This window comes from Heterocephalus glaber, unplaced genomic scaffold, assembly GCF_053883595.1.
Source record: "Heterocephalus glaber isolate CG9 unplaced genomic scaffold, H.glaber_assembly_v1.0 deba00001565, whole genome shotgun sequence".
Taxonomy (NCBI): Eukaryota; Metazoa; Chordata; class Mammalia; order Rodentia; family Bathyergidae; genus Heterocephalus; species Heterocephalus glaber.
In genome coordinates, this window is record NW_028258352.1 from 356,535 (window position 1) to 374,955 (window position 18,421).

The 18,421-nt window shown below is 39.3% G+C and overlaps 1 protein-coding gene across 14 annotated transcripts in view; it reads left to right on the forward strand.

Moving 5' to 3' along the window:
- LOC101705037 (cytospin-B) overlaps positions 1-18,421 on the forward strand; it is a 394,241-nt gene that overhangs the window by 337,189 nt on the left and 38,631 nt on the right. For 4 of the 14 annotated variants that reach the window (XM_087192087.1, XM_087192088.1, XM_087192093.1 and 1 more), the window contains one exon: positions 4,137-8,253. The exons of the other annotated variants lie outside the window; for them this stretch is intronic. In XM_087192087.1, coding sequence (XP_087048213.1) covers positions 4,137-4,226 — 90 coding nt within the window. In that variant the 3' untranslated portion in view covers positions 4,227-8,253. Of the gene's footprint in view, positions 1-4,136; positions 8,254-18,421 lie in introns of those variants that run through there. 14 annotated transcript variants of the gene reach the window in all.

Genomic DNA, 18,421 nt, shown 5'->3' on the forward strand with positions numbered 1-18,421 from the left:
GCACTTGCAAGGCTGGCATGGTGCCACTGAGCTAAATCCCCAGCCCAATTTTTGTGTAAGCTATAAAGTACAGTATGTGTTTAGGGAGAAGTAGGTTTGCAATTTTTTCCTCCCAGTTTTCCTTTTCTCAGCCAAAAATAAGTCTCCTTCACTGTACAATCAGTGCTCGGTCTTGCTATTGGTTCCACAATTCCAGGAGGAAAAAGAACCCAGTTTAGCATCAGAAATTGGTAACAGATTTAGCAATCCAGATGGAAGATGGTCTGATCAGTCCCATTCTCCATTGAAGAACTATTTCTTATGAATAAAAAAGCTACTGATCAGCAGGAAAAAAATGTCTGTGAGATTTTCTCTGATACCTGCCATCAGAGAGGGATGCTTGCTTGGGGGGCTTGCTTCTAGGAAGTTAAAAGAAACCTCCACCGCAAGACCTACATCCTACCCTTCAGAGTCTTGCTTCTGAAAAATTGAGAGATATCTTTGCTGTGAATTCAAGGCTCTTGACAGGGACCCAGGAGCCAGTGGCCCAGGGAGGACCTTCCTAGAACTTTTCTAAGGTTGGGATCTGGGCTTAGACAGGATGCTTGTAGGACAGAGATTCTTGTTCAGGTGAGCTAGACAAAAGTGTTGGGAATTTAGAATCACTACCAACAAGAGTGACTGCCTGACAGGGTCACTTTGTTACAACCCCATCTGCATACTAAATGATCAACTTTTTTTGTTGTTTTTGTTTTTGGGGTTTTTTTTTGGTACCAGGGGTCGAACTTGGGTCCTTGTGCTTGTGGGGCGGGCAGCGGAACCACTGAGCTAAATCCCCGGCAGTCTGCATTCTAAATGACACACACCCCTCAGTGCCATGAGAATTGATAGTTGCTGTAATGATAATCAGAAAGAATAATAAAAGGAGCAAAAAAGAGGTTGCACCCAAATTCCCAGAAAATCTCCACCTGTTCCCAGGGAAAGATCTGATTATCCCTCTCCTCATTTCTTTTACTGTGTATCTATAACCTCCCAGACCCCAACAGTCAAGACTGTGATTTGTGAGTTTGTCTCTCTCTTCTGTTCTTAGCCAAAAAGAAAGGTCTCCTTCACTGCTGAAATGAAAGTGTTTAGGTTCATTTTTTGTTTGCTTTTATATATGGGCATCCAATTCAGCACCATTTATTGAAAAGATTGTCTTTTCTTTATTAAATTGCCTTTGTACCTTTGTAAAACATCAGTTTTACATCAGTTTTTACATCAGTTTTGTACCTTTGTAAAACATCAGTTTTCTATATTGTATGGTTCTGTCTGGAGGCTCTGTTTTTTTCCATTGATCTAACACTCTGTCCCTTACCAGTACCATACTACCTTAATTAATATAGCTTTATAAAAACAATCTTGAAATCTAGTCCCCTTTGTTCTTCTTTTTAGAATTGTTTAGCTATTCTAGTGCTTTTGTCTTTATGTATTTTAGAATATGTCATTATTTACAAGAAAAAAAGACTTGCTGAGATTTTGATTGAAATGAATTGTATCTGTAGATCAAACAAAAAACAGAAAGACTTGACAAACCACCATATCTTCTAATTCATGAATGCAGAATTTATCTCCATTTACTTAGATCTTTGAATTCTTTCATCAGTGTTTTGTAGTTTTCTGCATATAGATTTTACACATATGTTGTTAGATTTAGACCTTTGAACTTTTTTTGATACTGTTGTAAATGGTATTTTTTTTCTTACTATAAATTCCAGTTTCTTTTTTTCTGGTGTAAGGAAAATGATTGAGTTTTGTACAATGACTTTGTGTCCTGAGACCTTATTAAACTTGCAGGTAGATCCACTGAAACTTTCTATCTAGATAATCCTGTCATCTACAGATGAAGGCAGTTTTATTTCTTCCTTTCCAATCTATATATCTTTTATTTCTTTTTCATGCCTTATTGCATTAGCTAGATTTCCAGTACCATGTTGAATAGGACAAGTGAGAGATAACATCTTTGCCTTTTTTCCTGATTTTAGAGAAACAGCATATTTTATAATTAAATACGATGTCAGCTATTAATCTTTTGTACATCCCTTTATTAGATAAAAGAAGTTCTGCTATTCTTAGTTTTTATTATAGTTTTTGAATTTTGTGTAATATCTTTTCATCTCTTGACATGATCATATGGTTTTGTTATTTAGTCATTTTGATGGATTGTATTGATTTACAAATATTGAACCAGCTTCCCATTCCTGGAATGAGCCTCACTTGATTATGATATATTATACTTTTTTAGATTAATGGTTTCAACTTTGTTAATATTTGTACAGTTAATTTTTTGTATCTGTGAAATTATCTATAATTTTCTTGTCTCATACTGATTCTGCTGTTTGAGCAATTGTGGCCTCCTAGAATGAATTGTTTTCTTCACCTCTTCTATTTTTTGGAAGAAATCACTTAGAATTGGAGAATTGGTTGGTTTTTTTTTTCTTAAATATTTGGTAGAATTCACCAGTGAAGTCATGTGGAGGTTTTCACCTCCTCATACAAATGACATGCATTATAAGATTTTACTAATGCAACATACTGTTCTCTAAAATGTGAAAAATTATTTCTTCAAGATTTTTCAAAGGTTAACAATGTACCAAAATATTTTTCCTCCAGTTGTTGCTAATGTAAAGTCCTCTGAATAAAACTGTCAATAATGTTTGGACTTCCAAATCCTCTAAGATTGAAGGCACATCCTTCCCCTATAGAAAGTTTGGCATCTCTCTTGAACTTGTAGGCTTCCCTTCTTTACCCAGAACTAACTACCTCTGAATAAGCATACTCAGTCTTTATCACTTCTTTTTCCTAATGTTATTAGCAACTCTCTTGTACTAATTCTAGCTTGTTATATATCAAGTCTGTGTACAGGGCCTTGACTACAGTGCTGTAAGTGGAAAGAGACTTTTGGCATTTGAAATTTGTGACAGTTTGAAGTTTTTTAAATTCAGAGTTATTTCTAGGTATATCTGTGTATAATGATCTACTTGGCTCCTTTTCTACCCTTCCACCATGAAAAATGGCAAGCTGATAATTTTTTAGCATGACCACAGAGCAGAATGGGTAAAAGATCTATTCAGATATTGTTGAATCAGAGGATAAATTACTTGTTAACAGCCTCAGCTAGCTGTGTCACCGCCCAGGAACAGATATGCTCAGTTCAGCCTTATTATTCCACTTCATCTCTGCTTCTGGCTTTACACCAGGTTCTTTGCTACTGTTCTCTTGTGACTACAAAAGAATCCAAATTTAATCCCAAAGTTAATTATTAAACATGATGTTTAGTGCACAAACTTCCAAAAAACTTTACTGAGGCCTCTGCAGGGAGCCCAGCCCTCTTGCCTGTCGCTTTCTGGCCTCAATCTGATGTTTATTTGGTACAGGCTTGATTACAGAATTAGCAGAGAAAAAGAAAAAAATGAAGAAGCAAAAACAAATAAATAGCAAAGAAAATTACTGAATGAACAAAAGAAAAATCACACATTAAATGGTAACATTTAATGGTAGTAGAATAAGGTTCAAGGTATGGTAAGCTCATTCTTGGGAATTTCTCTTAAGGGATTTATTCACCAAGAGACAAGGCTACATAGAGATGCTTATTGAAAAGTCTATAATAGTGAAGAAGAGGATGTAAACTGCATATCATATCCATGATGGACAGCAGCTCCCTCAGACAGTGTGCATCCACTAACGTGGCAGCCAGTGAAACAGTGCAGCAGCATGGAATCATGTCTAAAAATGTCCAGTGAAAAAGCAGAGAGTACTTCAAAGTGTGTCCCTTGTGATAGAAGTCTGGGAAATTCAAAACTGATTTATTTACATTTAATTTAGAAAGGTAGAAACAATTTTCTGCTAGTGAAATTATGGATGACTGTCTTTGTAAAACTTTTTTTTAAAACTTTAATGCTGTCCTAGAGATAAAAATAACACAAGGTCAGTCATGTCTTCTGTCTTTTAAAAGGGACAGTGCCTCCCAAATAAATAGGATGAAAAGTCTTTTCTTTTTAACTTGGCACATTCAGCACTAGGTGTTTGCCTCCACCTTCTGTCTTTGTAGGTGGAGTGTTTCCAGACAGTATAAGCCCTGTGCTGTATCCTTTGTTATTTGTCCCCTTCCCTTACAGGAGCTCAGTGAGATGCTATACACAGACCGGCCTGACTGGCAGAGTGTGATGCAGTATGTGGCCCAGATCTACAAGTACTTTGAGACATAAACCCAAGGGCCTGAAATCAGCCACTGCAGTGTGTCCTGGAAGCACCTGGTCACTGTCCAGTGACCCAGCTCTGCCCAGCCATCTGGATTTCCAAGGAAGCCAAATGGATCAACACTCAAATAAGAAACAGAGGCGGTTCCACCGTGTCCCTGTCTCAAATGCAAGTGCCATTGGAGTATAAGTTGGGGAACCTTTGCTGTTCTGGAAGGCTCTGCAGAAGATGCCTCCCTCCTTCTAGACCAAGATCCTCTGCCCAAGCACATTTCTGTGAGAAACCCACAACAATATCGCCAATCCCATTTGGTGACTTGATGCGTAATCTGCACAGAGATTCATGACAAACAGTACCTCCAAACTAGTCTTTTTGTTTTTTCACTTAAAAAATTGTAGTTCTTGCCTTTATAAAAACTTTGCCCTTGCCACTCCCCCCCTCCCAAAGAGAAAACCCAATACCCCACAAAACACAAAAAATCTTTTACTTGGAGCAGCCTAGAAACATGTTGGCCTTGCCATTTGGGGGAAATACGATCAAGTTCAAGGTAGCAATTTTAACACCTAGAACTTGATCACATTTTTTGGTCCCACAATCTCTTATCTGGATGTGCAGAGGAGCCCCAGGTTCCTTGCTGAAGGGTCCCTGTGAGATGCCCTCAGCAGGAAGTGTGTGCAGTGTGTGGTTCACAGGCCAGAGGGAAACCACAGGAACTGTCTGCAGTGACTTTTCTCCTTCCACTTATTCAGACCCCCATTGACACCCACATACATTTGTTCCACATGCAGAACTTGACCAAAGGCCACTTGTGTGTATGAAATGGCCTGTGTCTGTTGTGATCTTCACTCATTTGCACAATGCCCTGTGATGGAAGCCTGGGAAAGGTGAAGGATGTATATCTTGGGATTCTGGGCAAACAGAAAATCTAAACAATATTTCAGCTCTAGACAAATTTAGTTTTTGGTACTTCGTTTGGCTTTTTATATTTGCATGGCAAAAAGAAGCCCTTAAGGGTGGACAAGGATGGCTCCATTTATAACTCAACACAGCTTTCCCTAATATTCTTACCAGTTTCTCTAAGTAGCAGCAGGACCTTCCCCACAGTGCTTGGCCCAGGTGTCTGGTGCCTCTGTATTATTCTTCTTGGGCAAAGAAATGTGCATTTGTAGCAGATGAGGATGCCAGCCACACAGGCAGTTGAAGTATATGTCCACCACCTGTATTTTAAGTGCCAAATAACACTTGTGTTCATGCCTGACAAAGGGTCATGTGTACAAGTCGCTTAGATTTACAGTTACTGCCAAAATTATTTAAAATGAATCTCTGATTGCTGATCTGAGCCACATGTTCAGAGCCAGGTTCTAGGGGCTGCAGCTTCAGTCCCTGTGCTGGGAGCCACATGGCCTCTGTCCTCTCCTCCAGGCTAGCTCTTTGCAGAGGTGGCAGCTGGGCCCTGCTGGGCAGGCCAGCCCTGATTCTCAAGCTGCTTCAACTGGTGCAGAGCTAGAGCCTCTGCTTCCCAGCTGTGTCTGTCATTTTCAGCTATGGCTCAGTGTCTGAATCCCCTGAGGTGCTTCTAGAAACCACACGTCTGACCTGCCCAATCATGTGAGTCTGAGTATCTGGAACAAGAGTCAGATGTACTCTAAACAATCTGTACATGGTCAGAGTTCTCTGGACACTGATGCACAGCCACAGAGCGGAGAGACTGTGCCTTTCCTGGGCAGCCCTGTGGCATTAGAGTAGCAGGACTCCTGAGCAGCTCTTTTGGGACCAGTATTAATTACATAACTGGCCTCTTTGTTTTCACATAGAAGGCTCAGTTGGAACAAATGTAGTTTGTTCCTTCCTGATGAATGTATCCAAATGAGAGTATTACTTGTGTTGCTTCCTGTACCTGTCTTTTGTTGACATAACTGATGCTATGTCTTCACTGTCTCCAGGCTTCTACTTTGCCCAGATAGGAAGAAGTACTGTCCCAAGCCACTGGGTTAATCAACCAGTGGTTGTGTTTAAACTGGGATTACCCTAAGGCAGTGATGGCAATCCTTTTAGAGACCAAGTCCCCAAACTGCGTCCCCAAACCCATTTATTTATCACAAAGTGCCAACTGCAGTTAAACCTGAATACTGAGGTTTTCATTTTTTTAAAATACAAGTCATACATTAATATCTTTTGTCTTAAAAACACAATCACGTGTGCCGTAGAACATAGGTTCACCACCTTTGTGCTAGAGTTTTGTGTGAGTGAGGCAGTTGAGGTCTGGGGATTCCCCGAGACATATTTAGCTTGGTTGATGCTGGTTTTCTGTGGTGACATGTAAAGGATCTAGATGGAGCTGTGGGAAAAGTGGTCTCTATGCTGGACGCAGTTTCCCTCAGGCACCCACCCCTCTCTAGTATGAACCCACATTGCCAATAACTGGCCAGACCCATCCCTCCTTACTGGTACCCTACTCCCTTTAGGTTGAAAAGAAAGGAGGTGTCATATCAACAAAAGGCCATATGCAGTTTGTTCTTGTGACACAAGGAGGCTCCTTAACTGTCATTCTCTTTGCCAAGAGATGTAGAAGAGGAATGTTGTATCTTGTCTACAGAAACAGGTGTTGTCAGTGTTTGGATGTGGAGCTGATGGAGTGGGATAAAGGGCCAGGCCCTCTAGCACCAGCAGTTTCCCTGAGGTGAGATGCCAGCCAGCTAGCCATGGAGGTGTGGGATCAGGGGAGAGCTCAGCACAAAACGGAATGTGGAAAATCGGTAAAATGAAAAAACAAAGTACTATCTTATATTTTCTTTACTTCCCCTGAGCCAACTGTACCTTCCCAGTTGTCTGTCCTGAGGTTTTCAGAGGCCACAACAGTGATGTGTCTTCCCTTCTTTGTTCTGCCGGTACTTATTAAAATTATTTGGTGTTTCTGTAGATACATTTTTAATATATAATCTTTATATAAAAGACAGCTGTGAAATGGAAGATCCTGAGGAGTTAGGATTTAAGGAGAAGTCCATGGTTTTTTGCAGTTGAGTTGCTTTGTGGATTGCATCTTGGCTGACTGATTGATAGGGTATCTTGAGCAACAGTATTCTGAGGAACTTATCTCTCCTTTGTTCTTTTCTCACTTCAAAAACAAAGTTGGCCTTTTGTTGTTCTTCTTCATTCTGCTGTTGATTTGCAGTTTTTGTAGGAACCATCCAAATTAAATGCTGTGAGTGAATGACAACATGTCCCATGGAGCCTAGTACCACACATCTGTAGTCCTAGCTACTCAGAAGGCTGAGGCAGGAGGATCACTTGAGCCCAGGAATTTGGGGACAGCCTGGGCAACATAGTAAGACCCTATCTCAAAAAAAAAGTTCAAAAAAAAAGTGCCAATGTGATTAGCCATCTAGCACTAATAAATATCTGCCACGTCTCTTTCCTGCCACCCAGTAATGTCAGCTGAGCCTCTCAATGTCTGCTCTCTCCATTCCTTATGGAAGGGCACCTGTGTCAAACCCACCTACCACCTCCAGCAGTCAGTTCTTTCCATCCCACAGTTCCAGTCCCATTTTAAGATGCCCTACCAGTCACATACAGTAAAAGATACAACCTCACAGCCTTTTTAAAAAGTTTTAGGCTGGGTGTGGTGGCACATGCCTGTAATCCAAGCATTTGAAAGGCTGAGGCAAGAGGATCCCCATGAGTTTAAGCCCAGCCTGAACTACATAGTGAGACCTTGTCTCAAAACCAAAACAAACTCAAAAAAAGGTATTTTTAATATCTACATTGCCCAGGTTCACTGGGTGTTTCAGTCTTCTGACCCAGGTTGGAGTTTTGCTGAATCTGTAACATCCTAAGTAGCTCACTAATTTTAACTACGTTAGTTGAATACAGTTGATACATCTGTGGCCTCATTTCTGTAAAGAGCACACTAGATTGCACCAAGCACTGTCAGGATATGACATGCAAACATAGATGTAAATAACTATTAACATGAAAGTTTAAGATGTATGACTGTAATATTTCTAATAAATATATTTTGTTTCTGTCTGATTATGATTTTTTTTCCCATTGACATTTCTTATTATCTCTCAAAGGCCCAAGCTTACCCTGAGTCTGCTTTCAAACAAGCATCATGCACACATGCTCCTTGTCAGCCTTACCAGATTTACCACAAGGGACCAGGGTCCTGGCTGCTCTCTTATCTCCTCCCATCCACAGCTGTTTGCCATGACTACAGGCTCTTGGGAAGATCCCACTTCATCGCCCTCATGGGATGCTACCAAGATTTACAAATGCATGCCACATGTGCAGTGTTACACATGTGGCCAAATGCCACCTGAGACCCTGGAAACATGTGCAGGGTGGGTGTTAAATGGGGGAGTTATGTCAGGATTGAAGAAGCAGAGTGAATATAAATTTTAACTGGCAGAATGCCAGTGTATTCTGACATCAAGAGACTATGCTCATTCAGCAGATGACAAGTGACCCTTCAGGCATCACCTGCATACCACCATTTAATATAGTGTCAGGCCAGCAGCCCAGCCTGCAGTACAGGAGAAGAAGCCTACTCTCTCTAGAATCTTCATTTCTCCCAGGGAAGCTCAACTGTCCCAGCCTTTTTCTCCTGAGAGCATGTTCTCTGAAAAGGGCACATCTCACACTGACCCAGGACAGCAGTTCACTGCCCTCTCAGGCTGTGAGGTGACAGGAAACACTGTCTAGGACATGTCAGGTCTTGTTTGTTTGACATCAGATGGCCTGAATCATCTTGGGCTACTCAGGCATTGCTCATACACATATGCACACCAGCTTACACACAGGGCATTTTATGAATGGCTGGTGTCTCAGCACTTGTGAACAAGTTCTTCCATATTTGCCATTGTTTGGAATTCATCAGGGTGGACTCCTACATGAATGAAGCATGATCCTGCAGACATTCATGGCTGGGCTATCTTAGCGCACACACCTTAAAGGTAGATGTACCTGGGTTTGAAGTAACCTCCTGGTACCACTGAAGTCGGGCATCTTTAGCCTCTGTGAGCCCAGAGTCTTCATCATCTTCTTAGACTGTTTTCTATTGCTCTAACAAAATACTGAGTAATTTATAAAGAACAGAAGTTTAAACTGGGGGTGGTGGCTCACACTTGTTAATTTCAGCCATCTGGGAGGCAGAGGCAGAAGGATCACAAGTTTTAGCCCAGTCTGGGCAACTTAGACCTTGTCTCAAAATCTTTAAAAGTAATAAAGGCTGGGGATGTGGTTAAGTGTGAAGGCCCTGGGTTTAATTCCCAGGACTACCCCCCCAAAAAGGTCTAAGTGGCTCATGGTCTGGAAGCTGGGGAGTCTGAGAGTTCAGTCCTAGCATCTGCTGACGGCCTTTGTGCTGCATCACAACATGGCAGAGGGCATCATATGGTGAGAAAGAGCAAGAGTTGGTAGCTTAGGTCTCTGTCCTGTTTTAGGAAGCCACTAATGCCATCCACTGTAGAAACCACCTTCATACCCTTATCTGAATACCTCCTAAAGGGCCCATCTCCAAATACCACTAACATGTGACTTTGAGGATTAAGCTTCTAACACATGAACTTCCGAGAGACACATTCAAACCACAGCAGCAATGGAGAAGAAACACCCAGTCCCCAAAGTGAGGCTTCAGGTGAGATCTCAGCAAGGTCTGATGCTCAAAGTGCTCACTATGGTGTCCTTGTTTCATAGTGAGCAGTATCTGTTCAGGGGAGAACTGGTCACTCCATGGAGGCTCTGCCCACTCTCTGCCCATTGGCCCACTGGCTCTCCCTTCTCTTAAGTGAGGAGGGGTGGGATTCTTAGGCTATTTGGTTATACTTCTCTCTGAACTCCTTAGAGTGGAGCTGCATTTCTTTCCTTACAATGCCTCAACCTACTGAGCTGTAGTTGCTATATAAGTAATGTTTGATTAATTAGTAGAAACTTCAGCTGCCACTTTCCCTCTGACTTGTAATTCATCATTGAACATGGAGTTAATTAGCATTCAGCCTGAGTTCAGGGATGTGGTCAGTCTTGTGAGCAGTTGTTTCCAGCATTTTCCATGTTATTGGTGAATGGGAAGGGGCAGTGGCACCACTAAGCTAAATCCTTGGCCCTGTTTTTTGTTGTTGTTGTTTTTTTCATGAGTATGAACACTGATTTTAGTTTAGTTTTGCTTTGTTCTTGTTTCTTTTTCTTTTTCCTTTCTTTCACTCCTGTCTTCACCAGTTTCCCAAGGCTTGGGTAATCTTCCTTTGTCCATCAGCCTTGCTTCTTATCTCGCATCTTTTATTTCTCTATTTTTTCCTCTTATTTTTAAATGTTTTCTCCTAAGTGTAAAATTGCTCTATTGAGTGTATATTTAGTGTATATAAATTTCTGATTTGTTTTATATTTTGTTTTATAACTATAAATTTTGTACCTGTGGTTAAAGGTGACAAATTAATATTTATCACAGTTTGTCATTTTTCAATCTGTGCTTGATGCTATTGTTATTATTTAGCCAAGGTGACAAGTTGTTGTGATCAAATGATCTTCCTTGTATGCCAATGCCTAGGTGGGTCATAACTATAATCCAGTACTAAAGAACTGAGTGCTAGGACAAATAACCTTTCTTCCCTAATAAATTGAAGAGGCAGGAACCTGGGACAGACTCAAAAGCCAAAAGCCAGTTACACCCAGAAGACATCTCTGAAAAGTAGTCATTTCCTAAAGAAGTCTCAATACTGGTAATAAAGCTACCTACCATAAGCAATTTACAAGCCTCAACATGGAAAGCGAATTTTTAAAAATAGAAAATGAGAAAACACAGAAGCAAGATGCAACCCAGAAGCTCACTCACCCAAGGCAAATCGCGGCACTGAAAAAGAAAAAAACCACCCAACTGAATTTTATGAAATGGTAGCAGTGGAAGTAACAAAACAGATGAATAAATCTAACAAAATTAAAATAGAGATAATTAAAAAGAAGAAGGAGAGAAATGGTTAGTGAATCTGGAGTGGATACAGTTTTTAAAATAGAGGAGCTTAGGGCCAGAGATTTAGCTCAGTGGTTCTGCCACCTGCCATGCAACCGCAAGGTCCTGAGTTTGATCTCTGGTACCAAAAAAAAATAGAGGAGCTTAGAAAAGACATGGAAAACATAAATGTCCAATATAGAAAAGACCTGGATTCCATAAAACAGACTCAAAGAGAAATCCAGGAGATTAAACATTCTACTGAAAGTATACAGAGCAGAGTCAACCAATGTGAAGATAAAATATCAGATCTAGAAGACAGGGTTGTGGTTGGTCATCAAATGAAAGACCTCTTAAAAATAACAAGGAACTGTGGAAAATCAATTCAACAATTTCTAGATGATCAAAGAAGGCTAATATAAGATTGATTAGGGCCAATTTAGCTCAGTGGTTCCGCCACCTGCTTCGAATTCACAAAGTCCCAAGATCGATCCCCAGTACCAAAAAAAAAAAAGATTGATTGGAATCAATAAAGAATCAAAAGATAGCACAAAGAGCATAGAAAAAAACCTGTTCATGGAAGAATAGCAGAAAACTTTCCAAGCATGGAAAAACAATTTGAGACACAGATAAGTGAATCACATAGCATTCTAAATAGTCATGATCAGAAAAAAAGTACACCAAGGCATATAATACACAAGATCCAGAAATTCAACACAAGAACTGAATACTGAAAGCTGTTAAAGAAACAAATCACCTATACAGGAAAATCCATCAGAATCCATCAGAATCACAGCAAATTATTCAACTCAAACACTTAAGTCAAGGAGAACTTGGAGTGAAGCATTTCAAGCCCTAAAGGAAAACAGTCTCCAACCAAGATTGATGTACCCTGCAAAATTATCTTTCAAATGGAGAAAAAAATACTTCGATGATGAAGAACACCTGAAGAAATTCATGACCACCAAACCAGAACTACAAGAGATTCTAAAGGATATTCTGAAAAAAGACAAGACAATTTCAAGAATCCCAACAGAATGAATCCACCAGGCAAGGCAGCCAATTAAACAGAAAGGAAATAAAGGGAACCAACACAACAGGAAAATAATATGACAAGAATAAGTCAATACATAGCAGTCATAACCATCATTGTGAATGGTCTTAATTCACCAATCAAAAGAAGCAGTGGCAGAATGGATCAAGAAACAAGACCCAACAATATGCTGTATACAAGAAACACATGTAGAGAGAAGCTGAGCCGGTCCCAGAACCCAGAAGGAAGCTCCCCCACTGCCATCCCAACCTCCTAGAGCAGAGAAGGTGAGCTGCACTGGTGCCAGAAGCACCCCCTCACATGGAAATGAGAAAACACATAAACAAGTCTCAAAAACAGACTTCTGGATCACCTACAGCAACCCCAAAGGGAAACGAGGTGGAAAACTCTGATACTCAACCAATCTGATACTGGACTCTGAACTGGCAACAAAAGAGGATCTGGGAAAAATGAAATCAGAAATAATTACTCAGATAACAGCAAAGATTTTGCTCATGGTGCAAGACATGATTAATAAATCTAGAGAGGACACAGATAAAAAAATAGAAGATCTGAGGAACATGATGGAACCCCAACATAGGAAACAAATGGAATCCATAAAACAGATACAGATTTCCAAGAGATTAAAAACTCCATCGAAAGTCTGCACAGCAGAATGAACCAATGTGAGGATAGAATTTCACATATAGAAGATAAGATTGCAATTAGTGAGGAGGAAAAGAAAAATTGCTTTAAAATTGTAAGGGAACATGAGAAATCAATCCAGCAGCTGCTAGATGATGCAAAGAAGAATAACATAAGACTGACCAGAGTCAATGAAGAAAGAGGAGAGAGTGCAGATGACATAAAAAACCTGTTCACAGAAGTGATGGCAGAAAACTTCCCAAGGAGGGGAAAAAAACTTGACATACAGATAAGTGAGGCATATAGGACTCCAACTAGCCTTCATCAAAAAAAATCTACACATAGGCATATAATAGTTAGGATTCCAGAAATCCAACAGAAGAACAAAATTCTACAAGCAGTGAGAGAAAAGAAACAAATCACATACAAAGGAAAGCCCATCAGAATCACAGCAGACTTCTCAGTGCAAACCCTCAAGGCAAGAGCTTGGAGTGAAGCATTTCAAGCCCTAAAGGAAAACAGCCTCCAACCCAGATTGATGTACCCTGCAAAACTATCTTTCAAAACTGATGGAGTAATAAGATGCTTTCATGACAAAGAGCACCTCAGGAACTTCATAAATACCAAACCGGCACTCCAAAAAATTTTAGACAATACCCTAGGAAAAGACAATGAGGTTCACAACCCCAGGAAACCCAGCAGAATGAATCTATTGGGCATGACAAATTAAAGGCAAAGGGGGAGAGTCCAACAAAAAAAAGTCATGACAAGGTTTTTAAAACTTTTAACTTCATCTCCCTAATGAGTGTATAATTCAATCTTAGTATTGTACTGATTAGTATTTTTCTAATTCTAGAGTTGCACACCATTCCTTGTGCTATACTGGCTATTTATCATCTTCTTACATCTACATTTTAATTGGGTTGTCTATTAATGAGCTCCAAGAATTCTTTATATATTCTGGTCATAGGTTATATGTATTGTAAATGTGGTCTGTTTAAGGACTACTTTTCATTTTAATGATGTCATTTAAAGTTCTAAATTTTGATGGAATCCCATTTATCAATTTTTTTCTTTTATACATTATGCTTTTTGTATCCTAGGTAGTTCTTGCCTACCCTGAATTCATAAATATTTTCCCTTATAATTTCTTCTTAAAGTTTTATACTTTTAGGCTTTCTTATTTAGGTCCATAGATCCCTTCAAGTTATTTTCATGTATGGAAAAAAAAGGGTTGAGGTTAATTTTTTATATACGGATACCAGGTGTTGTAGTGCCATTTGCTGCAAACACTATCTCTTCCTCGGCTCTTGAATTGAGTTTATATTCTATAAAATGCTAATGTTAAATAACCTTTCAAAACTCAGTGGACCATATATGTGTGGTTCTATTTCTAGATTCTCTGTTTTATTCAGATGATCTATATGTCTTTCCTTACACCAACACTGCCTTGATTACTGTAGCTTTAGAAGAAGTCTTAAAATTAGGTACTAAACGTCTTACAACACTGTTTTTGTTTTTAACTTTTCTAGGTCCTTTGTACTTCTACATAACTTTTAAATTTCAATATCCAGTTCTTCATTTATGGCAAGTATACACAGACCTGAATTTTTATATATACCTTGTGTTTTCTAATCCTGCTAAATTCAAGTATAAGTTCTAGGGGCTCCTAGAGATTTCTTAGTATTTTCTCTGTAGATGATCATTTCATCTACATATAAAGATTTTGCCTCTGCTGTGCCAGTCCTATCCTAGTTGTGTCATTTTATTGCCAGACTATTTTGGTGGGGCCTAGGTTTCAAAGTTTAATGGACAGATAAAGAGTAAGCATATCTGCCCTTGTTCCCCACCTTAAGGAGAAAGCATTGTATCTTCTCCATTTATATAAGGCATTCTCGATGGAAGTATGGAGTACATGTCTTTAATCTGTTGAGAAGTTTCTGTTCTACTTCTAGGCTCCTGATAGCTTTTACCATGAACAGCTGTAGAATTTAGTCCAATACTTTTTCTCCAATTAGTGACAGGATCATATGGCTTTTTCCTTTCCTCTGTTAAAATGATGACTTTTGGGGGTGTATCTTCCAATGCTTAACCAACACTGCCATTCCTATAACAAAACCACTTTCTACATCCTGCCAGATCTGACTTCCAATAGTTTGTTTTGTTAAACAAATTTCTATCTATGTTCATAGTTTTTTCTTCTATTATCTTTATCCAGTTTTAGGATTAGCACAATTTTGAGTTCCTAAAATGAGAGGAGAAGTGTTCCTTCTTTTTTCTGCTTTAATTGTTTGTTATAATTTATCAGTTAAAATGTTTATGAGCCTGCTGTTGTCATGTAGGTAGGTTTTCAAGCTAGGAATATACTTTCTTTAATAGGTACTATTCAAATTTTATATTTCCTCCAGAGTTAGTTTCATTAATTTGTCTTCCAAGGTACTTCTTAGAAGTTGTCAAATTTATTTCAAAAATGATTTTTGTAATATGCTTTCTGTATCCTTTTAAATTCTGTAAAATCTGTGGTAATGTCTCCTAGATCTTGATATTATAATTTTAAAAATGTTTAATTGATATTGTGTAATAGGAAGAAAAGGTCTATAGGAGCAGGGGAAATGGAAGGGGTAGGGGAAAGGAAAAAAGAGAAAAGAAAAAATATGAGAAAAGGAAAAAAATGGAAACAAAGTCTTTGCAAATAGGGAAAGGTGGGGGGGGGTGAAAGGAGGGCAGGAGAAGGGGAAAAAGAAGAACCAAGATGCTCATGTAATGGTACAAGATCCCAATGATGAATGTAACTGTATTTTCTACCTAAAATGTACCAATAAACTTAATGGGAAAAAATATAAATAAATAGTGCTGGAAAAACTGGCTTTCCACATGCCAAAAACTGAACCTAGATCCATATCTCTCATCATGCACTAAACTAAAATCTAAATGGGTCAAAGATCTAAATATTACAACAGAAACCCTTAATTTGCTGGAAGATAGAATAGGTAAAACTCTTAAAGACATAGGTGTAGGCAACGACTTTATAAACAAAACCCTGATTGCATAGAAAACATTACAAAGAATCAACAAGTGGGATCACATCAAATTAAAAAGCTTTTGCACAGCAAAAGAAATCACCAACAGAGTGAAGAGACAACCTAGAGAATGGGGAAGAATATTTTACTAGCTACTCTTCAGACAAAGGACTAACATCTAGAATATATGAAGAACTCAAAAACACTTCCAGGCTGGGGATATAGCTCAGTGGCACTGGCAAGCACAAGGTCCTGAGTTCGAATCCCAGTACCAGAAAAATCCCACCTCCCAAATTTAAATACCCAATCCAAAAATGGGACTCTACAATGAATAGACATTTCTCAGATGAATAATTACAAACAGAAAATAAATATATGAAAATAACGCTCAACATCTCTGCAAATTAAAACCCTGAGATTCCATCTCACTCCAGAAAGAAGAGTTGTCATCAAGAAATCAACCAATAACAAATGCTGGTGAGACTGTGGGAAAAAAGGAACCCTTCTCCACTGCCAGCGAAAGTATAGACTGGTATAACCATGATGAAAATTAGTATGGAAACTCCTCAAAAAAACTACAATGAAGGGCCGGGGATTTAGCTGAGTGGTTTCACCGCCTGCAGTGCAAGCGCAAGGACCTTCGATTCCTGGTACCAAAAAACACTACAATGAGAGGTTCCATTTGCTCCACAAGATACTCCTAGGTATCTTCCCAAAAGACTTAAAAGCATCATATTACAGTGATATATGCATAACTGTTTATACCAGCACAATTTGTAATAGCTAAATCTTGGAAACAGCGCATATGCTCATTAACAGATGAATGGATAAAGAAAATGTGGAGTGTATACGAATACATACTACTACTCTGCCATAAAGGATAAACTTGACTCATTTGTAGAAAAATGGCACCTCTAGACCATAATCTTAAGTGAAATAAATTGGACACAAAAGTTTAAATATTACATTGTTTCTCTTGTGTGAGAAACCCAAAGGGTAAATAAGGAGCATAATGGAGTATAGATATTGGGAAGTAGGAAGAACATGTTCAAATGGGAAGGGGAGTAAGGGAGAGGGGAGAGGGGAGGGAAGGAAGGGAAAAGGAAAAAAAAATGGAAACAAAGCTTTTATAAATAGGGGTAGGAAGAATGGTTAAGGGTGAGGAGGGGAATAGAAAAAAAGAATGAAGATATATTATGTACAGATAAAAACTCCCTATGATGAATGTGATCAATATGCATGACAAATATGTACTAATAAAAATAAAGTCCAAAATTTTTTTAAATGAAAGGGCACTAATCCCCTTCATGAGGCCTCCACTCTCATGACTTAATTACATTCCAAAGGACCTACCTCCTAACACCCTCACCTTAGGAGTTAATGTTTCAATATATGAAGTTTGGGGAACATAAACATTCCACCTTTCTTCCCTTTTAAAAGTTTGTGGCTTAGCATAAACCTTTCTTTTTGTGGGAGGCATTGAGTTTGAACCTCTTAGTATGCACAGTATCATATTGCTCTGCCAGTAGAAACATCCTAGGGGGGTACAATAGCTGTAAAGTGTTCAAAAGAATTTTTTCAGGGAATTTCCTGACTAATGGCCCAAGGTGACCTGGTCTATAGATTGTGTAGGGTCACCAGATAAAATACACTATGCTCAGTGAAATTTGGATTCCAGAAAAACTGAATAATTTCTTAGCAGAAGTACATCTCCTATAACATTCAGGACACACTTATATTAGAAACTGTTTATCATTGATCTGAATTTCAAGTTTTGCTGGCAAGCCCGGTAAGAGGTGAGAGTAAGCAGGTCCTTATGGCTGTGGGTGGCAGAGGCCCAGGCAGGAGAAGCTCTCAACTAAACAGATTGTAAACCCTGAATGATTCAAACCAGACAGGTCCACAGCCCACCACTAGCATCCAGTTTCTGTGCCTTCTCAGACTGCAATAAGATGTTTTTTTATTCTTCTCTATTCCCTGGGCAGTTGATGCAGGTGCTCAGCATGCACTGATGGCAGCTACAAATAAATAGATTTCACATTTTGCAACATGGCTTTCTTAGCACCTCCTTCTCAGAATGGAAGACTTGTCCCTGAGCTAGTTCTTAACAGGGTTGTTATAAAAAGAGCAAGTCTGACCCCTCCCCTCACTCTGGCTGACTGCCTCACCATGTGCTTGCTCCCTCTTGCACATACTTCTACCGTGATGCCATCTACCATAACGGGATTCAGCTAAGGGGAGCACTTGGAACAGCCCATGCTGTTGTTTGAACTTTCCGCATCTGAAACTATAAATTAGCAAACCTCTTTCTTAGTAAGTTACCCACCTACAGGTATTTCAGTTTAGCAACACAAAATGGACTAATACAGTCTCCCTGCCCTCATCTAATACAGTAACTCAATAAAGGTGTCTTGTTCTAAATGCAGACCATGTTAGAATACTGGGGTTTTTCTGTTTTTGTTTTTGTTTTAAAGACAGGGGCTCACTGTGTAGTTCATGCTAGCCTTGGACTCACTATGTAGTCCAGGCTGGCCTACAACTCACAGCAATCCTCCTGCCTCAGCC